The 22,787-nt window shown below is 41.7% G+C and overlaps 1 protein-coding gene across 1 annotated transcript in view; it reads left to right on the top strand.

Moving 5' to 3' along the window:
• Positions 1 to 2,272: 2,272 nt before the first annotated feature.
• The window catches only part of hs3st4 (heparan sulfate (glucosamine) 3-O-sulfotransferase 4), a 120,551-nt gene continuing 100,036 nt past the window's right edge, over positions 2,273 to 22,787 (top strand). Inside the window, exon 1 of the mRNA XM_079564513.1 lies at positions 2,273 to 3,852. Coding sequence (XP_079420639.1) covers positions 3,230 to 3,852 — 623 coding nt within the window. The 5' untranslated portion in view covers positions 2,273 to 3,229. The remainder of the gene's footprint in view (positions 3,853 to 22,787) is intronic.

The following is a 22,787-nucleotide window of genomic DNA, read 5'->3' as shown; positions in this document are numbered from 1 at the left end:
CCGTGCTCTTCCAATCTCCCTAAAGTTACAATTATCAGCAGATCTGGTTCGTCACAATGACACTCACATAGAGCTGGCCTCCATTCTTCCATTAAGATTCACCTCGAGTCGAGATGGTATTTAGATGTGAATTATCCATATTACATTTGGACCTGAAATTAAAAATGTCTCAGGGCGATCCGACGGTGCCATAGTGAGCAGCTCAGCAGCAATTATGAAATTCCATCTTAGCGATATCCACTCAGTGTGATTCATGTATAAGCAGGCTTAAATATCATCCAGGAGGCTTCAGAGGAGGCTGTGGACCCGACCGACTGAGATTCACTTCAAAAGACTCCACTGGGTTTGTTTCTGATGTATTCTTTTGCATGTAGTGGATAACAGGTGTACCTTGTTCTTTTTTATTTTTGCAGTTAAGTTTGTAACTAAATACCATGGCATAGTTATATTTTTTGAGCGTGTACTTTGAAGTTCTTTTAGCTGCTCTCACTTAACAAAGGAGCTGAATGAAATCACCAGACTGTGTTGTCAAAACACATTATCCAAATGTAGGAAGATCATATGTTTGGATGCAAATAAGCAGTAAATAACCTATAAGACATCTGCTTCCAAAGTACAACTTTAACATGAGGGGGAACACATGACATCTTATCATGGCATCTGTAGACACAGTAACATTGTTTAATTAAACTGCTCTATCTTAGGATTTTATTATTATGACTTGGCAGATCTACATAGATAATGGAGACATAACAGATATAACTTTAGGAGGAAAAGAACTTGATTAGTAGTCCTCCTGGTGCGTCGGGATATGATAAATGAGGCTATAATACACCCAGACATTTCAGAGCTGGGTAATTTTAAAGTCTTATATTACAGCAAGTGTAAAGTTGGTGAATTATTCCCAATTGTAATTTTGTGTTGTAGCCTCTGTCAGAGTCAAAACAGATGAAATTAGATTTGTCTTTATGAACGATGTGAAAATGCTGATATTTTATAGAGGATGTTTTATGAAAATTGCCTGTATTAGTGTAGACAGTTAATAGTTGTAGGCCTCAAATCATCCATGAAGCCGCTCCTTCTCAATGGATTATGGGAAGTAGATATGGGTCCTTTTAATCTCCACTGGCAGACAATATGGGAAAATATCAATTTGGCTTCCAGAAACCCGAACCATCAACTTACGCAATTGATTCATAGAACTTATCTAACAACACGAAAGCTTCATCAAATGAAACCAAGACACAGATCCATTTTGTGATTTTTGTACAGATAAAACTATTGGCACATACTATGTCATATTGTATGGCAATATAGCACTCAAAACATTTTGGTTTCACGTATCAGCCATACTTTCATACCCCCCATACCGACTTCTCCCTGTCTACTGCTATTTAGTGCCACACACTTATTAAAATTTAGTGTGAACAAAAAAGCACGCCTTGCTAGCTGGCTTAACAGCGGCCAAAAAAATAAAATAATAATAATAGTATGCAGAAAAAGCACATGAATTTTCTATTGAGAAGTGGCTTGCAGAATACAAAGATGTTGAACAACTTGAGCTTTCAACTGCAAGAACACACAGTGCTCTCGCAAAAAATGCAGAGGTTTGGGCTGATCTCACACAGAAGCTACAATCCTTGGACACTTCAGTTTGATATTATTATGGTGGATGTTGATTATTATTATATATTATTGTACGATATGATGCGAGTGAGTATTGTCGCTGTTATCTTTGCTTTATGTGCTATCATCAATATTATTGTTGTCAATGTTATCATGGTTGTTGTTATTAATTGAATTTTAATTGTGTATTTTTTCTTTTTTTTCTTTCGTTGTTTTGTTTCGTAAACATCTATAGTCTGGTCTGTCGCCGTTTTCTGTTTCTTCCCTTTTTATCCTTTCTCCTTTCCTTTCTCTCTCCTCTTGCTCTCCCTCTCTCTCTCTCTCCCTCTCTCTCTGTCTCTCCTGATCACTGGGCGAGGTGGTGGGAAAAAAGAAAAACTCAAAACATTGTAAATGAAAATGTACAAATCTACGATAGCCATAAATAATAAAGAATTGATCACAAAAAAAATGGTTGTACATTTTTCAAAATACGCCCGAGACGGAAAAAATGGAACTGCTCAAAGTGATAACTGTTCTTCAAATGATCTACAAATGATACAAAAAAATGCATCAATAAAAATGGTGTAGTTTTGTATTTGCAATTCCCCCAACACAAAGAACAGCCCCATGAAAAATGCAGCATCACGTTTTTGTCACTATCCGACCACAAAACGGCAGCTCACAGAATCCAATCTACTGTAGACAAACCAATTTACGCGACGCTCCATCGGAAACCAGCAGGGTGCAGACATGAGCTTTCTGATAAAAATCCCCGGCAAAAATAATCCGTGTGAGTCGGAGTTCATCTCTGAACTTTACACAGCGCTTTCGAACCACGTCACAGTTCGAAGCCCTGAGACCAATGCGCCTGGGCGCGCACAATGATGAGAGTGAAGACGCCTTGACGTTTGTTTCCAGTGTCCTATGAGGGAATCTGACGTTCACAGCCCACTTCTGAACGGATAGGAGGGAGAAAAGTGGGTGTTCGCGCGCACACACTACTTGTGCTGTGTGGCTGTGCAGCGCTTCAGTTGTGATGAGCTCGCGGCGTAGGATCAGTCTGAAAGAAGTGAGGACGCAAAAGAGCAACGAGCGACAAGAAACAGCTCCAGTTGTAAGTAAGTAATCGGGATCTACGATAGAAGACGGGGATTTCTCCTGTTACGCGGATGGATCCACTCCTTAAACGCACGGACTTTGGACTGAGGGACTTTCAACACGCTGGTTTTCCTCAAAACCGTGCACTATGCCAGAATTGTTTCGCTTCGTTCGTGGATTTGGGAGGACGCCAGGAGTCCAGCGATGCTCTTCCAAATATGCAAGTTCACTCCAATAAATTGTGACATTGTCTGTCAGCCTTGGAATAAAAAAAATCGATAGCGAAGTAAGAAGAAAACGCGCACGGGGAGGGAGAGAGACGTGATATTCTGGCGGAATTTTAACGATCCCCTTTATAAAGATGGTGTTCTGTTTCGGACCGGGTCACTCCAGTTCTCCCGCGCTCTCCAACTAAAGTAAATAAATGTGACCCCGAACCCGCCGTCAATGTTCTTGTCTCCATGCAAGACGCGAGGTGGAAAGATGTCTGGCCACTTCTTTGAGGGGATCACTGCTATCCGAGATGGCACTTTGGTCCAGCACACAGCTCTTCACCTCTAAAGTGCCCCGGAAAATCTTATTCATGTTCACCCTGTCCCTCTCTGTCACCTACCTGTTTTATAGCTTGATGAGCTGCTACAACTCGCTGCAATTCCCCCTGCAAGAGAACTACGCGTACCAGGGGAGGCTGGTGACGGACGAGCCAACTTTTGTCACGCTTAGGGAGAAACTTTACTCCGCGTCTCAAGGCTTGGCGGAATACACCGAAGCCACGGCGAGGTTCACCGCCGTGTCCGCCGCCGCCACAGCCGCCGCGCGAGATGACGAAGAGAGGACAGTGGAGTGGATTAGGACCCAGGCGCCCCCCACTAAATCGGCGGCGTACCTCAAGCAACAGCCCAGCTTCGCGCCCGAGAAAGAGGAGAAGGCGCGGCAGGAGTTCAGCACCACGGACAGCGAGCTCAGGGCGAACTGCACGTCGGATTACGGCGAGAAGAAGCTGCCACAAGCCATCATCATCGGGGTGAAGAAAGGGGGGACCCGGGCGCTGCTGGAGGCTCTAAGGGTCCACCCGGATGTCAGGGCGGTGGGGAACGAGCCGCACTTCTTTGACAGGAACTACGAGAAAGGTCTGGACTGGTACAGGTGAGTGCGCGCCCCGGGGAAAGGGGGGGCAAAGGGCTCGCGCTTTAAACGTCAGATGTCACGCTCGAAGTCTCACGGGGGGAGTTGAACCCGCTTTAAGTTGATACAGCGCCTATCCATCACGGAGGGGATTATTAAGTTAGCAGCTCAGAGCTGTCAAAGTTAATGTACTGTAGGTGCTGTGCGTTTTGTCCATACACTGTTGGAGAAAACATTAACCTCCACCAGGGTGAATAAAGTGGATCTGGATACAGCTAAAGGAAACAAAGGCAGTTTAAAGTCAATACAAAAGATCAATTATAAAGTTGCAATTCTGTGACTGCATAGAGTTCCAAAAAAATCCCAACCGTAACACTGTAAGAAACTGTAGTATGCTTTGAATACCTGTTTTGAAATGACATTACAATTATCTTCTGTCCGTGGTTAATACATGTAGGTCTAATTCCAGATTCGTCACTGCTTTGAGTGCATTAAGATGGGACTTTTTATCCTTCATGCTGTTTTTTAGGCTTTATTAGGCTTGGTGGAAATACTTTGTAGAAGATACATTATTAGTATATTTATTGTTCAAATTTGATCATCTCAACCAAGTGAAAAGCTACATTTGTGGCGCTGATCACAGGCACGAGATGTTTCGGGTCGTAACTGCTTTGAAGTTGCATCAGGTTGAGTCTTTCCGTCAAGGAGCGACAAGTGATTCATATTTACATTTCTGAATGGCATCAGAACTTACTGCAAACTGGTTCAGTCAGCATTATTGTATATTCTATCACATTAAGCACACTTTGAAATCATTTTACTCTCAGTCCCTTTGTACATAGAAGTCAACACTGCAGTACTGTAGAGAGGAATATCCAAATGTTTATCAATTTCATAAAACATATCCTATGTCGATCATAACATTTTCCGAACATATTGTGCATTTTTTTAAATTGAGCTTATGCTATGTCTATATGTGGATCTTCTCCTCTCCCTAATTGTGGTGCAACTGATTAAAATGCCTATTTATTAGAGAGTATACGTATGACTGAAACAAATCAATTCAAAGCTTCCTCCTCGGTCATTTGGTCACGGCGGTGTTGAGGCTCGCTGTTATCCCGCTGACCTGGGGACGTGCCGCCTGTTGGTCTGTTCAGAAACGACCCAGGTTTTCTGGTGCAGATTTGAGGGTGTGTGTGTGTGTTTTTAGCTGGTCTTGTAGCATCTGCTTTCATGTTGTATAGTCAGGGGAGTTCTCTGTTGCGCATTTACTTGTGTCAATGCAAGCTGTTTGATTACACTGAGCGCTTCATTAGACAACGAGTTGACAAGCTAATAATTGTAACCGTATGAGGATTTTAGTGCCGCAAATCTAAGAAATAAACTTAGCAAAAACAGGCAAATATTTTAGGCAAATGTTATTTTAATTCAAGCAATGGGTTATAAGGAGTTAAAGACTAAACTTTCAGTATCTAGAACAATGTTGTTGAAGGTACTATCGTTTTGGTTACAAAACTTTTACTAAGCTCTTGTTCATGGGCAAAGTTAGTAACACGTGCAAAAGTGGAGCAGCCCAGTCATACGTCCATTTTTTACTCATGCAGCGTTTTCTTATTTACACATTTGATTTGTTATTACTGTGATACATAGATACATAGGACTTGTGAAAGTGCTAATTGATGTAATTTTGCACCTAATTGCACCATTGCACTATATTAATTTACTCTATTTTAGATCATGCTTCACTGCTATCATCTCTGACTATTGAGCATTCAGTAGAAGTAATTATATCCTGTTACAGATGTTTTCATATGTTTGACATTGATTTCTGAAAGAAGGACACCTCTCATCTCGTACTGTGTGATTCATAAAGTCATAGCTCTCTGTGCTGCACCTGCCCCCTGTACATTATGGTGTCTATGATAGAAAACCAACAGGGAATATAAGCTCAAAGGCATCATGTGAGTGTTTACATAAAAGCCCCCAAAGGCTGCTATTAACACCAATAAAGCTAATGATGAGTTCCGCCAGGCTGCCACTCGTCCCTCTGCTGTGCAGAGCGGGCACACGTGTGTGTGCATGGGGCAGTTTGAACGGGAAGATTTGAATTTTATGTTTTATGTGCATTTTGGGGGAAGACAGAGACTAAATTATAATTGTTTATATATATTTATATTGACCAGACTAAGCTCCAAGACTTAAATACTGCTGAACTTTGAGTTTGACAGAACCAACATGATATTTATCCACAGTTGATTTATCTATTGACACTCTAAAGGGGATAATTCAATCTTTTTTCTTTTTTTTGCAAAGCGCTACGTAGTGACTTTCTGCATAGATATTTTTCAGTGATTCTTAGCAACAACCATGTCTGTAGTGCTTCTTTTCTGTTTCTGCTTTTCTTTGCTGCTCATTTAAGTGCATACAAGTTACTGCTGATAACAAAAACATTTAAACTAATAGTTGTTTTGTACGTGGTACAAAATCTGAGGTCAGATACAAACATACAACAAAAATTGAGCAAAATCCACCATATTTGTTGACAGCAAAGAAAAGAGCAATGGAGTCTCATTTTGTCCATACAGGTAAACATATCTAAGACATGCTGTGTGAACCGGAGCTCCAGTATATTTTCCTTTTATAAAGCTCAATTTGTTGACTTATATTAACTGGAAAATGTACTCAACAGGCATTCATAACAGCCTTCAATGGTATTCACCCTAAACACACCACACAACCTTTTTTGGATCGATCTGGGACTTTGGGATAAATATAGAGTGGTATCTCATGCTGTAAGACTGTTTGAGCTCTGAAAGTGCGTCCGTGCATTTGTGCGGAGTGAAGCCGACTGCGCACAATGAGGTAAATACAGACTTGTGCTGAATCCTGGCTGTGGCTCTGGGCTCTGTTTACACATGTTTTCATGAAGAGCTTTAAAAGCACAAATGGATGCACTCTGGATACGCTCCTTTCAGACTTGCATTTGTGTGGGTTTCTGCTGGCAAAGATTTCCCAAGAATGTAATTTCATACAATAAGATCCCACTCTAAAGGAAGTCATAGCCCCAGTAAAAGGTTGATCTTGGAGGAAACTGAACTAAAGAGGTACTGTAGACTTGATAGTAATGCATGCACTGATCAGATAAAGCCAAGGTTTATTTTTAAGGAAAACATGTTTTTTTTTTTTTTTTGCTTGCCGAGAAGGAGGGTCTGAAGATATGGGACGCCTGGAGATGATTATCCACTGCTACCTCATTGCTGATTTGAGCTTTTCTTTTGTGTCATTAATCCTCGGACATCACCATGTTGTGATATTGGTTTTACAAAAACAACTGATTGATTTATCAATTATCAGTATAGTCAGAAAGCAGACTTCAGTATCTTGGAGTCAAAAAAACACTACTCAATCATTAGGATACATTGTCTGTGCACAAAAATGCTTTGGCTCCGTTATTATATCGCATGTGACTAAATGGTGACTCTCAATCACGAATACATAAGTTGCGTAGTGATTTCCATTTTTAATTTGATTGTGCCAGGTCGGCCCGTACGGTGGCACTGGGCAAGCATGCAGCATTATTAGATCCATCTCTCATTTCAATCGCTTACTGTGAACACTTAGCCCGTCCATTAGCATCTGTACATCGCTAATAACCACCGCCACAGGATGCCATGTTGAATTCAGTCTGATATGAGCCACCAAAGACCGGCCCCAGATTGGTGATACGCAGTGCTTCCCTGTTTTTTTGTGTTTTTTTTTAGCACTCTTGGACACTCTCTCCACTGTGGTTTGGGCTTATACTTGAACAAGCAATTAGCAAATGTAGTACCATCATTAGCGTACACAGAGGACCGTCATCAGCCAGTTGGCGCCGCTAATGTTGTCTATATTTTGGAGGATGCGGATTTAACTTATCTGGTCTTCTGGGTATGCCCCCAATCTGGAGCACTAAGAATTTGGAGTAGACTTGACGACAGCCAATAAAGTGTAAATGAGTCATTGGTACCAGGAAACCAATATGTCGGATGTGTGCACAACTCAAGTAGGTTTTTACCGGTATTAGTTTTTGGTTGTTTGGAAACACCAAGACAACCCAGTACAGGTGACAGATTATTGGCTTTTGTCTATGATGGATAACTCCTGCACAAAAGCTTAAATAACTTATTAACCTTAATGAATCCTTTTCGTAGTCCCTCTGGGGGTAATACAAGTGTTAATGGGATGATTGGAGGGTCTTTCATCTCCCCTTGGTAGATCGGGCCAGGAAACCCACACTTGCAACTTTCCCTGCACCGGGTCGGAGGCGCAATACACACTAATGGAATCACGAAGAAGACGCTAACAGGCTAACGGGCAAAGCTATCTGTGGGCTAGCGCCACTTAAACGGTATTTTCAGCCACGTTTGAGTGAAAAAAATGTATCTCCATTGTGTAATTGGATGTACAATATCCCCCTCTCCCTTTGTCTTTTCTGTCAGCGTAGTATTTACTCTCACGGACAATTAATGAGTAACAATACGCAACATGCTACAACACCTGCAGTGGCTTCTAGGAGCATGAGTTGCTTAGTTCTGCTTTAACACAAGCTTATGTTGACCTTACAATAACTAACCAAGATGATCACAGATATTTAGTGTGATTTGTAGCTTTACTAGAGCTTGCAGAATGCATCCCGAAATTAACGTTGTGGGCAAATAATGCCACGTTTGTTTGAAATAGGCAACGACGTCCGTAGAGTTATTAGCCAAGACTATAAAAGAAATGAAACAAAATGGTGGTAGAACAACTGCTAAAGCTACTACTGTTGATTTCTGAGTGTGTATTTTAAAAATAAATTAAGAATTAATTAAGAAATACCTACATAGATGCATTCACATTCTTCATTATGTTTTTTGCCAGTGTTTCTTATGGGATAGCAAAATTCACCTCGTAAATTTGGGCACGCAACACTATTGATTATTGATTATGCAAGAAGAGGACACGGTATTCCAAGCATGGTTACGCTGCCACAGTCTAATGAGGCCTTATTAGCGAGGTTGACTGCTTGGTATTTTCAAGGTTTGTGCGAAATGCCAGACGGATAGTGTTTGCATTAGCGTGAGCAAATAGGGTTCTTGTTGAGGAGGGCCACGAGAGCAAGCAATCTTCTGAAACGCGGCGCTCTCCAATGTGCCGCCATAAAGAAAATGGTTATTCGCTTGGAAGAGGAGGGAAGTCTTAAATCTGCCTTTACCAGAGCCATCGTTGGTGCGATGCCTAAATGTTTAATTACAATCCAAAGCTTAACTGCCGAGTTTAATGTTGAGATTTCACAGAGGGAATAGCACTATGCAAGCACAGTCAAAAACAGCTCCGTCTTTCAAAAGGCCACACAAAAATGTGATGAAAATGTGGCGATAACGTGCAAAAGTGATCACTTTTGTAGGTCTTAGCTTTCAAATGAGGCATTACCCTTTTGCTCTCCTGTCAAGCGGCTTTAAGATTTGGGTAAAGCCGAACTGGAATGTGCTCGGTTCAGGCAGGGGGTATGAGGTTAAAAAAAGTGGCTGTCTTAAGTGGTGTTGAGAATTGAAGACGCGGTTCTCAGCAAAACCAAACAGTGAAGAGGAAACATTAAATAAATCTATGTGGAAATGATCATAGCACAATTGGATAAAAGTGTCTACTTCTCAGGCTGTGTCCAAGGTTAAAGTGAACAGGTGTAGAAGTCTGATGTGCAGCATCAAAAGTCATTGGGTCACGGCACCATAAGTGAATATGAACAAAAGCTGTTTCTTTGGGTATTTCTTTCAGTCTTTGGTGCTTTCTTGTGATCTGAAGCACTTAAAGCCGAACTACGTAACTCCTGCCCCTAGAGGCCATAAGCGCCAGTGCAGGTGTCGTAGCATGTTGCGTTTTTTTTACTCATTAATTGTCCATGAGAGTAAATACTACGCTGACAGAAAAGACAAAGGGAGAGAGGGATATTGTACAGCCAATTGCACAATGGAGATACATTTTTTTCACTCTAACTTGGCTGTAAACACTGCTAAAGTGGTGCTAGCCCACAGTTAGCTCTGCCCGTTAGCCTGTTAGCTTCTTCTTTATGATTCCATTAGTGTGTATTGCGCCTCTGACCCGGAGGCAGGAAGGTTGCAAGGGGTTTTTTCTGGACAAACACATCGGGGGAGATGAAAGACCCCCCAATCATCCCACTAACACTTGTATTACCCCCAAAAGGACTATGGAAAAGGGTTTATTAAGGTAAACAATTTACTCAGTTCTTCTTTGAGTTGGAATTTAGACACAATATATTTCATTTCAAAAGAAAGTTTCACATTTGGCAGAGAAAATAGCAGCAGCCATCCACTTAGTTGAAAAAAAAAAAATACCCCCATCCTTCAAAGCGCCAGATTGTCCATTTTGTGATGAATTCTGGTCGAAAAAGCTGGGTGTGAGCAGATCGAATAATACGTCGGGAGACATGGCGCTTCCTCATTTATTGAAGCTCGGTGGGTTTCTGTTCTCCTTTTGACGTGTGAACTGGACAGTGGGACAGCAGTTATGTGCGGTATTCACAAAGACACACATTGGCTTTCTCTGCTCTGAAAGGCCGGTGCTCGGCCAAATTACGGCAAATCTAGCACAGTCCAGTGCGACAAATATATGTAATTACGCAAATGTGAAAGTGGAGGAACGTCAGACCGGGGAAATCTATCTATCTACAGCCATATACGATATAGATTTCTCATTGTATGGACGAGATCATGTCCAGAATGTTTTTAAATGCAACCAAACCACAATGACGGGATTTAGTTTGACCAAATTCTGATCCCTGAAGATGAAACAAACTATGTATAATGTTGCTATGTTTCATGGGAAGACAGGGCCACACATACCATTTCCAACATCTGAGTAGGGGAGAAATTAAAATGAGTGAATTATGTACATCTCGTATTGTTGTTTGTTGGCATCTGATCTATTGAGTGGAACTGATATGCAAAGACAAAAAAAAATCAATGGGCACATCATCACACAAACATAAGGAACAGTGATCCGGACTAATTTTGTGTGAAATCCAACGATCAATAGGACACTGCAACATAGATTTGAGCCGAGTAACCTTGCCTTCATATCCTTCTGTCTTGTCTTAGTTTGAACCATTTTGCCTTTTGCTTATTTTTGCCTGTAACATTGACCATGAGATTCGTTGCCATAGTTTGTTGCCTTTTATGTTTGTTTTCCTCAGTTTATTATCTTGTAAATCTCGTGCATGTGCGTTGCACGGGTGGGAAAAACCAGCAGCAGAATAGAATAGAAAAAAATAGAACCAGAAGCTGTAAAACTACCATTCAATGCTCGAAGACGTTATCTGGTCAAATTGCTTTCGGTCAGTGCTTCGCAAAACGCACTGGATTCTCAATTGCCTGGATCCTCGGCGTCTGAACCACTTCGAAGGAATCCGCGCCATCAGAGCTCCGCCAAGTGGGGTTCCAATTCAGCCAGACCTCCTTGCACCCTCCGCAGATCGACTCCAAGGATGCACCCTCCGCTCCTTTGGAAAGCTGAATATTACCAAATAACTAAAAAATATAGACATGTGATGCCTGATTTGATTTTCCACACACTCTTCTGTGCCATGACAGTTTGCTTCCATTTTTCCATCGATTGACCAACGATTACACAGCACTGAACCTTTATACGTTTGTTTAGTGTGACGTCATGACTTCCGCTTCCAGGTACTAGCAGACCGGCAAATATGCGGGACAAAAACATTAAAAACTCTTAGTAGTTTTCTTAGTAGTCTGTAGTTTCTCGCACATCTGCGGACCCGGAAGTAGAGCTGTGACGTCACCACTTAACAAACGTATTAATTATTCTTGGAAAAAACACGCGTTATAAGCTGCATTGTTTTTTTACCCGTCAGCTTATCATATTGAATTTCACCCTTCTGATATAATACCTAATTTCAGACATTTTTCTCAAGATAATAATCTATTTATAGCCATCCCAAACTTCCTTCATGACCCAATGGTATCAGCTACAAAAATGAATTCACATCAGACACTTCCTCTTCAAACTACCATGTAAGATCTCTATGGTAACAGAGTCAGGTATGTATCGCTCTCTTTCTCCCCTCGCTCTAACCCTTGATAGAGTCTGGTGCAGACTTTACTCTCTCTTTCTAACAGTAGAGGTAGAGCATATGAAACCCACAGGTAAGGCTGGAATAACTTATGGCTGTGTCAGAGGCAGCGCTAACACTGGGAGCTGCCACTGCTCTGACACCGTCGTCTCGGCCTAAAACGGCGCGGTTTGACCCGACATAAAGGGATCAGGTTTACTCCGGGACCGGCCTGCCTCCGGAGGTGACTGCAGCATTCATCAAAATCATTGTCACACGCCGCGCTGTACTGCATTGAGCAGAGACAAAAAGAATACGAAGAAGTAGCTTGAAATGCAGTGCGCTTTTGTGAGAGATATACAGAGCGTGGGTAGTACACAAACAGAGGATATTTGTCTTCTCGTAATAATCCGTGTTACAGTGTGTATTTTCTGCAGCAAACACCACCGAATTCTGAATAACTTCACCATGTATCGAAGATGTACACATTCAAATGGGGAGTTGGGATGTGCAGGGAGGCATTGTGAGAGTTAGAAATGAGTTGAAGCAGCAGCTAGCATGTTTTTTTGCCAACTAAAATGATGAAATGAGCACTCGTCCATTGATCAAGCCCATCTGTCACAGTGGAGCGCAATATGAACTTTTTCCCAACCAGGAATACCAAGAATCTGTGGACCAGAGCTGAAGTTTTTCCAGCATTTTGCACACTTTAATATCTTTGCAATATTAAAATGACACTTTAACCCGTGTAATAAAGGCTGTGGCTGTGTTCACATAAATCTTCTGAAATCTTTTGTGTCAGCTTGCTATGCCAAATATGAGCAGAGTTGGCATTGTTTTTAATAAAGCCAGATACTGCTGCATCACTGAGGAGGGGAGCAATCAGTTACAGTTACAGTTAGGACTTTTTTTTTTTTTTTTTTTTTAATGTATTCTTAAACTATTCTATTGTCTTTTTAAAGACTTTTTTATGCTACTACTACTACTACCACTATGCCATTGTAGCCACTTCATGTCCATGTTAAAGGTTTTTTTTATGCTTTATTCAAACTTAAAGGAATAGTTCACCGTTTTTACATACTGAGATATGTTCTTATCTGAGCTTAGACGAGTTGATACGTACCTGTCTGGTCTTTGTGGGTGCCCGTGGAAGAGCTTGGTCGCTTCTAACTTCACCCCGTTTGGAGCTATAGGAATACATTGGGAGAGGCCAGTGCTAAAAACATCATTGGTCTTTTTGCGTGACTGAGGGCACACAGTTCTTCCATACTGTGATATGTTCTTACCTGAGCTTAGACGAGTTGATACGTACCTGTCTGGTCTCTGTGCGTGCCCGTGGAAGAGCTTGGTCGCTTCTAACTTCACCCCGTTTGGAGCTATAGGAATACATTGGGAGAGGCCAAATGCAAACAACATCTTTCGTCTTTTTGCGTGACTGAGGGCACGCACAAAGACAAGACAGGTACGCATCAACTCGTCTAAGCTCAGGTAAGAACATATCTCAGTATGGAAAAACTGTGAACTATTCCTTTAAACTGGCCTTATCATTGATATTTATGTAGTATAACTTAATATAAATTCTGATTCTGAAAAAAAAAAAAAAAAAACCTAGAACTTGCGAAGGGGCGACGTCTCGTGATCGGAGGGTCGTGGGTTTGAATCCCAGCTCCCGCAAATGCACACTGTCATTGTGTCCTTGGGCAAGACACTTCACCCACCTTGCCTCGAATGTCTGCGTACATTGGTGTATGAGAGTGTGAATGGGTGACTGGTTCTTTATGGCCTGATAAAGGTCAAAAAGCGCTATATAAGTTGAGTCCATTTACCGTTTGCCATAATAAAAATGCAGTTTTACAACACGCCAGCAGAGGGCACAGCATTGTTTCTGTCAGTGAAAAGGCAGGGAGTTCAACAATAGCAGTTAATGTCGAAACAATCGCGATATCGAGTGGAGCAGAATGCACAGCAATATCAGGGCCTTTTCCCATTTGATTTTTCCATCTAAATCTGTTTATGATCAAAGTACCTGAGGGTTAGGATTAGGCTTAAATCATACGAGAAACTAGCACTGAGCATATGCGCAGTAATACGTTCAGCTCCGCTCGACGGAACACCGGCAACCGAGTTTGAGCACACAGATCAGAACGAGTCTGGGGAAGATGATTTTCAAAGGCAAAGACTTCATGGGTTTCACGGGTTTCTTTGCGTTACGTATATCAGAGTGTGGATTGGCATTTTGAATATGGAAGAGGCAGACAAAGTAAATTAAACATGTTGGATAGGATATCGGATACACAACATACGTAGCATGCATGATTTAAGATAGTAATGTACCTTATATAGTCCTTAACACTGTAGATTTATAGTTGCATTACAAATTAAATCTTGACTTCTTGGACATCTTCATAGTCCTTGTGTTAGCCTTGTGTCCTGGGATATATGTCTTTGAGCCACTTGTTGCCTCTTCAATAGTTGGCATTTCGCTGCCCGACAGCTCCCTCCACCAAGGTTGCACAATGAAATACACTCGTTCTTTCTTATCGCAAACCCCATTTTCCCCCATAGCATTGTGTTCTGAAATATTAAAGTCTATTCATGGAGGTGTAGCATTCAGGGACCAATGTGCAGTCAGATCCCTGGGATTTTACTTTTCCAGGAAAGGGCTGGCCATGTGAACCAAAGGGATTTCAATTCATGATTGCAATCCATACAATGCCAGTGTGATCTATACTATTGTCTAAACTTTCAGAAAGTTAATGCTGCTATTATGAGTTGATTTGATAATGGGATGACACTGAGACAGGCACATAGCTGTAGTAGTTGTATTGAAAAAAGCAATTCACTGTCTTTAATGTGTTTTTCCAGTGGTATATTTACTTTAAAATAATAAATAATGTCAGTTTAGTCACCACATGTAGCTGATCAGCCTCTGTTGTACCTTTAACACACTTGATATTATAAATTATACTTGAAAAATAAATGGAAACCCAACTTCTGGAACAGGAGGTGTGGGGAACTGTTGCATTCATTTCTTAGTCTATTCATGAAGCTGTATCATTTTTATATCTGCTGACTTAAACTTTTGGCAGGCCTGTGTGTATTCCTATATCCTCCGCAAGTCCAGACAGGAGAATGCTGTAACAGATCTCAAGCGCTGGCTCCTGAAATCTAAATCCAGTGTTTATCCCTTGTTTAGCCCCTGCCTCCTCTCCCTCTCATCCTCTCCGTGGGCAGCTGAGACCTCTTCCTCTTGCCACCTGAATGGAAGCCCGCGACTCCACTCCATTCTTGAGCCACAGCGGACCGAGGTGTGCCAGATTCCCGAGTAGGGCGCTGTGCCATCTTCTCCCAGCTGCCACCCCACACCGCCACCCCCTTTTTTTTTTTTTGTTCGTCCCCGTCCCGCAACCTTCACCAAATCTGCCCGCGCCTGATAAGACACGGCCAAGAAACGCAACAAGGAGCGCGCACCTCCGAGTACTACCACCGTGTATAGTCATGCCAATGTTGTGGTAGCTGGAATTAAACTTTTTAATTAGCAGCGAAGCCCAGTGCCGTCTTGAGACCGGCAGGCTCAGGTCGTTCTCCTTGCCCGCCCTCCGCTGCTCTTAAGCCTGATTAAACTTGCAAGCGTCGGAGAGTGCCGGGGGTCTGCAGAACACCTCAGGAGCAATCGTGTTTGTTTGCGGTTGGAGTCTCTCTTTAGAAGCGAACATGGCTGGGGAAATTAGTGATTATTTTGCTATCTGGTACCAATTTAGAAAAACGAGTCAATGTATCCAATGCAGTTTCATGTTGCTCCCACAGCACTTGTTAAATTAAGCATAACCAAAAACTACAGTATGGAATTAGCATCTTAAAATGCTCTTGCAACTTTCATCCAATTGTCGATATCACACTTATTTCTTGTGAATATCAGGAAGTGAAACTACTGGATGTTAAGTTTTAGCTGTTTTAAGTAAGCTAAGTGCTTTATTTGTCATTGTACAGCCTCTTATTTTTTTTAATCTTATTTAATTTAATATACTTATGCATGCCCCTAAAGCCTTATAGTTTAAAGTTTATAGCTTATTTTTATCTAAACTAAAATCCTAGTTTGTGAACCTGTTTACAAACAATGGCAATAAAAACTATTCTGATTCTGATTACAACAAAGTAGTGTTCAGGTATTAGTCCTGAGCCACTGGGACTGAGCCGCGCCACCACTGTGGGTCAACCATGCTTTTGGAGGTAGAGGAAACCGAAGCACCCGGAGGAAACCTGGCTGACTGCCTTCAGTCTCCTCTGCTCCTCTGAAACGGTGCAGCGCCTCCTGGGTTTGTCCCTGTTTCAGAGCGTGGTGTCCTGCACCGGTCAGCTCCTCCTTCCTCTTCCTCCTGTGCAGCTCCCTCCAATCCAGAACAGTCTTTCACATCTTCTAGGAAGAGCTTAGCATTAAATCTGTCTTATTCTGCATTTTACGTCCATTAGCCAGAACAAATAGAAGACGTGTGGCTGAGCTGTGAGTGTCGCCCGGATACCTCCTCGTTTGTCCCTTTTTTGTTTCCTGTAGCTCCTCTTGTGACGCCGCCACTGTGCTGCAGGTGTGGGGGCTCTTGGTGCCTCTTCAGTGCTTCAGAAGAAAAAGTGTAGGTCTCAAATGGGTTTAGCTGATATGCTGTTTACTTTTAAAAGCTGCTTTGTTCAGGACTATTATAGACTCTCTGCAGTGAAAAAAGGCAAGGCAAGGCAAGGCAAGTTTATTTGTAGAGCACAATTCATACACAAGGCAATTCAAAGTGCTTCACAGTTGCATCTGTGAAGCGAAAAAATCCTCCAATCCCCACAAAAACAGGCCAAAGATATACAAAAGCATCCAGTAAACAATGTGGAACAGAAACCACTAATGCAGTTTGCAGAACAGTATTGTATTTTCTAACCAACAAAGTGTAAGATGATAAAGATGATAAAATTATGTGTATCAGTATTAGAAGTCAGCAAAAGGATGAAACGGGAGAGTTCAGCTTCTGGTGGACAAAGTTAGTTGGAACTGGCAACATCTATCTCATTCAAAAAATATTCTGTCATTAGACAGTTTGTCATTATGACCTTGCACATAATTCTTGGTAAATGGGTGAACATGTTTGTTTGAAGCATCTTCCTCTCAACCCTTCAGACTTTCCAATCAATGCCTTGTGGTCCATTGCCAAATACAGGATTCAAACAGTCTATCTTTTCTTTTGTTGAAACCTAATTCTGCTTCCCCTATTCCATGACTAAAATGGGTTTGATCTGTAAGTGATGTGTACTGTAAGTAGAGAATGAAAGGCGGCGGTAAGGCGCTCCGCTCTGTTTGCATATGAGAAAAGAGAAAATCGCTCTCGAGCAGCTAATGGCTACGACCAATTTCATTCCATCCCTCGCCTCTCTCGCACACATTCATCTCTTTCTTGCGCTGCAGTAGCTACACTCCAATGCTTTCAAGTGTAAGTCTATTTTACTTATGGTTTGACTTTAATTCAGCGTTTTTCCCCACTCTCTGAAGTGGCCGCGGGTCTGCAGTTCACCGTGAAGATTCGTATCCACTTTATTCTCGTGTCCATCATGAAAGGGGCCAGATAAAAGTCCCTACCTTCTGTCACCCAGATCCTACACTTAGCTCGCTTTTCTCATCTTTCGACATGGCCAGATTGTCTGCAATTGAAAGACGCTCGCTTCATCTGTTAAATTATTTATTTCCCTCCCCAAAAATAAAGCCCCAAATCATTTTTATGCTCAAAGGGATTCCTTGCCTCTGAGAAGATTATTTGCATGCGACCAAATTGCGGCAGTGAGCTTCCAGTCTTGGAGAGAGGGAGGAACAATGATTCAGTTAGCACAGAAACGCCTGGGTTTACAGATGTCGTTAAATCTCTGCAAATAAGACTACCTCGGGAATTGCGAGTGTCAATCACGCTTGTCAAGATTCCAATTTTCCTTCTACATCTCCTGGAGCAGTCGCACACCCGCTCGCTCACACTCTTTATTGGCTGCCAGCAACGTGGTCTCATGACACAAGCTGATGCATTTGTTCAGGGGAAGGGAAAAGGCAGCGGCCGTGAGTGTTTCCGGTCCGTGCGCCCTGGGTTCTGGGGGGCCCGTGTCATGTGCTAATGCCAAGGGGGTTGGATGGGCGAATGGAAATCTTCTCCCTCTTGCGTTAGCTGCATTATCATATATTCGTTAATGTGCAGTCGATATATGCAGCAATATGCGAAGCACCAAGTGGCAAGTCATTTACTCTGGAATATTTTGACGGGAAATGTATGTGGGGATTCATTTAAACCTTGTTAGTCTCTTAGTTTCAGAAGAAGAAGAAGTGGTAGTAGTAGGTATTTATTTTAATTCAAACTACTTAATAAAAATGCATGCAGTGGACAACAAAGAGCCACTCGATAAGGAGCCCCCTTTCCGTTCCATGCAATTTAAGCTGAAAACAGGATTTAAAATGTAAATAGCAGTGACAGATATATCTTCAATGAAGGTTTTTGAGTCATCTTCTGTACTCTGTAGTTGACGTTTCGAACGTTTCAAGGAGGAGCTGAGTTGAGCTGAACCTTAGTTTGCTGACGAAGCCTTTTGGATGAGAGGCGAACGTTCGGGACTACAGACTACAACCTTCATTGAAGATGGACAACTCCTGTATGACTGAGAGCCTACACAGACAGTGACAGATATAGTTAGGGTGGCAAGTTTGTGCTTGGTTTCTCTTACCGACTCAAAAAACTGCAAGCGGCTATAGCCTCCAGCTGGTTCCCGACCAAACCAGCTCAAGATCTTTTGCTTTTGATAGGTTGCCCCAAAGGCACTGTGGTGTGGTCAAGGGTCAATACAAGTATATCCTTGTTTTTTGAGAATATTGCCTCACACTTAGTATACAGTACCTTTCAAGATAGCGCTTCACCTTTCCTGACGGAAACATGGCCACTAGTCTGCACCAACCACATTCACACCACATTCACACATTTACATAGGCAAGGTGAGCGTCTTGCCCAAGAACACAACAACAATGCATCAGTTGGTGCTGAAATCAATCTGCCAACCTTTGGGATCCACGAACAAATGCTCAACTGCACACTTTTGCGTAAGACATGCATTGTGTGAAGGTTAATTTGAAAACAATAATGAGGCTGCAATCAACCATGCAAATTATCGGAAGCTACAAGACAGAAGTAATTGTGGAAGAACAAGCCAGTAACGAGTGGCACCACTTTAGATGATTTTTCCCCCCACAAATTATAGGTATGTATATAGGTTTTGTGTTTTTCTTCCACCTCTATTCATTTCATTCCGCAGAGAAAACTAAAAGGCTAATTGCTTGACCGTCCAAAGCTCCCAGTGCCCTCCCCCCCTCACATCTCCAGTTCATTACCAGCTCCCTTCCATTGTTAATTGAATTAGGAGAGTGATGCGTTGGAGACTCCGGAGGTGCGAGCTAATTCTTGTGTTTGCACCCTTGAGTCACTGTCACACACAGACAAACACTCGTCGGTTGCAGGATGTTGTTTGCCGTGATTGTGATTTGCCGTTCAGCCCTTTGAAGTTCTCTCATCGCTTTACATTGTTTACTTATTCATGCTCCTTTCTCTTCCCCACACATCACCATGGGGTACACTCATCCGAACTATTTTAGCTCAGTGTGAAACAATGTGCGAGCTGAGTATTCCATCTGTAAACTGCTATAAACACGGTTATATACATGCAATGAGGGACGTGGCTTTATACAACGGGACTTTGATAATGATTAATACAATCTATGTCACTCCCCGCTCTTTGCCCCCTTTTACTGTCCAGTGAAGCCGATGGGACAAATATCCTTAAAAAATTGCGATGTTCAGGAAATGTAGACCTGTAGCTATAATAATTGTCACTGTATGATTCCTGTGCTGGACAATTGGCTGAACAAGAGCAATATCTGAAAAATGGTCTCCAGGTGCTGCTCAGTGCTCTTGTGTACCTTGCCGTAGTATACGTTTTGACCGGGCCTGTAATATAGAGCCTCATTTGTAACAAAAAATTGTTTAACTGTATAACTGTATTCTGACACATGCAACTGATGCATTTTCCTCCTGTTCCTACAAATGCGTTCTTCTGTTCGCCAACGTCCCGGCTCGTTGGACCTGACGGTATTAAGTGTTCTATGCCTATACAAATAAATGGTGAAGCCAGTCCCTATATTAAAGTATGTCAAGGTATGACATGCGCATTCAGTCCCACAAAAGGCAACAGCCTAACTGAGTATGATTGAGTATTGAGCTCGAAGGCCACTTTTATGAGCTAATTCTTATCTAAAGTAAAATCGCAGAAGGCCTGTGCGTTCATTAATGATTTCTACCGAGGCTTTGACATCACCTTAATGTGGTCGATGGGTTGACAACAGCTTAGAAACATCTGGATCGTTCATAATTTGTGATTGTTGATGGCTATATGCTAACGGCTGTAGGAAAATTACATGGAGACCCCAACTGAACTATGAAAGGTTTCCCGGACTAGCCGGCTTGCTAACTGTCCAGACACGTTAGGATCGAACGCTGCTTTTCCTTTTTATTTCTAGGTTGCAACTATAAAAATCATAGAGGGCTATCTGCACTGATTTCTATCTGCACTTATTTCTATGCATTTGAGTTTTCAGGTTAACGTCATCGTATGTTCTACTGAGATTCTCTCACCGCTTAAAGAAGAACTAAGTAACTATATTCGTAGCTCCCCTGGGGGTAATACAAGTGTTAATGAGATGATTGGGGGGTCTTTCATCTCCCCCTGTTGGTCCCTGCCTCCGGGTCGGAGGCGCAATACACACTAATAGAAACAGGCTAACTGGCAAAGCTAACAGTGAGCTAGCACCACTTAAGCAATGTTTACAGCCAAGTTTGAGAGAAAAAAATGACCTCCATTGTGTAAAAAAAAATGCAACATGCTACGACACCTGCCTGAGTTTGAGGTTTCATATCTTACCGTAATAACACTCCATAATGCAGATATAGTTATGTCTGATCGAGGAATGCAATGTGTTTACGGGCAATGCTTTTGGTTTGTTTACTGGGAGTTGCGAACACAATCCGCTGCATTTACCAAAGCCCCTGGAGACTTGGATTAAAAAGCTGTAGAATGCGAAAGGATGCTTTGGAGATTATGCTAATTGCTATATGTGCGTAATTTGGATCATCAGCAATGGAGGTTTAGCAATAAATAGATGCGGCAACTGTTGTTTAGAGTTGTGACTCGGGTTCAACAAAAGCTAGTGACACATTAACATTGGATTATGATACAGCAAACAAAGGAACACATCAGCAAAGAATGAAATCTCGTAAAACCGAATTAGAGAAACCTTGTGCCTAATGAATGGATATCTGCCAGAGTTTGATCCATTGATTTAATTTATTGCCGTGCTCTAAGTGGAGGCAATTAAATAAAGCATTAACAAAACATTAAAGAGAAAATGAGATTAGCAAGTGTCAGCGTTGATAATGATGAAGGCAAAAGCTGAAACTACCAACGCAACATTTCTTCTAATTAAAACAATTAGTTTGGAATGGGGGTGTAGGAGAGTATTTGAGAAATTCTATGTTTGGAGAAAGGTTGTGAGATTGATTCCTGGTTTATTATCTACATATATTCCACTGGATCTATAGATATGTTGTTCACATTTTGTGGAATTAAATTGGTGCTTTAGTATCTTATAAAGTAGGTATTTGTAAGAAAATAATAGTAGAAATATTAGTCTGAAAGTCTGAAAGTTGTGAAACCTGCTTATAAACTCGTCCCTGTGGAGAAATTCAATTTTATAATGGCGTTTGTAAATTAAACTTGGTCAAAACTAAAGCAAAGTCCATTCCTGGCATGTCCCTCGGCTCAATGTCACTCTACCCTTTACTTTCATGGCTTGCTTCTCAAAATGAGCATTGCACATTGGCTTACGAGCATTTGAAGTGACCTAAAAGTCTTCATTTGTTGATTTTGAGCGTCATTCGGGGCCTGTTCAATGATTTAGCACTGGGACATCCTGGGACAGAGAGACTGTGTACATCGCCTTGAAAGCTGCAACAAAATGAGGTTTCTCGACTTATCTCCCAGTCTTTTAGTGCAAATAGGATAACTGCTCCAGCTTTTTCCTGCAGCTTCAAGTGCTGTCGGGGTACACTCGGCTTTCTACTCGACAGCTGGGTTGTTTCATGTCAGTAAGAAAGAGCGAGGCAGAATCCTGACTTGTCTTCTTTAATGTGAATACAGTGCCCTTCATTAATATTCATCTCATCAAAAGAATTAAATAAAAATGTGCAAATGTAGTTTTTGGTTGCTGTCGCGAAGGCTCCAAAACAAAAAAGTCCTGTTGACTGACACACAGGGTTACCAGGATAATAACAGGTATAAACGTACTTTTAGATTACCGTATTTTCCGGACTATAGTGCAAATAGGAAAACTGCACCATCATCTCGCGGCTGTCAGTGTGAAAATAACAAATTAAATGATATATTTTGATATATAAGTCGCACCTGAGTATAAGTCGCACCAGCCAAAAAATGCATAACGAAGAAGAAAAAAACATGTATTTTCAGTGGTACAGGAGTAGCAGATACTGGTGCACAAGCCTAGAGTGTGAAAATAACAAACTTGTGAAATTATACATTTGGATTTATAAGTCACACCTGAGTATAAGTCACAGTCCCCAGGCAAACTATGAAAAAAAGTGTGACTTATAGTCCGGAAAATACGGCATGTTGCTCATGTAGAAACAAGATATTTTGTTTGTATATCACATTACAACATGTAACATGATATTTCGAGCTAGTTGTGAAGTTAAACTCGACGCCCTTCTTTATAGTACGGCTGTGT

Source organism: Gobius niger (assembly GCF_951799975.1).
Source record: "Gobius niger genome assembly, chromosome: 10".
Taxonomy (NCBI): domain Eukaryota; kingdom Metazoa; phylum Chordata; class Actinopteri; order Gobiiformes; family Gobiidae; genus Gobius; species Gobius niger.
Note: the sequence above shows the minus strand (reverse complement) of the source record. Positions and strands in the feature narration are given on the sequence as shown.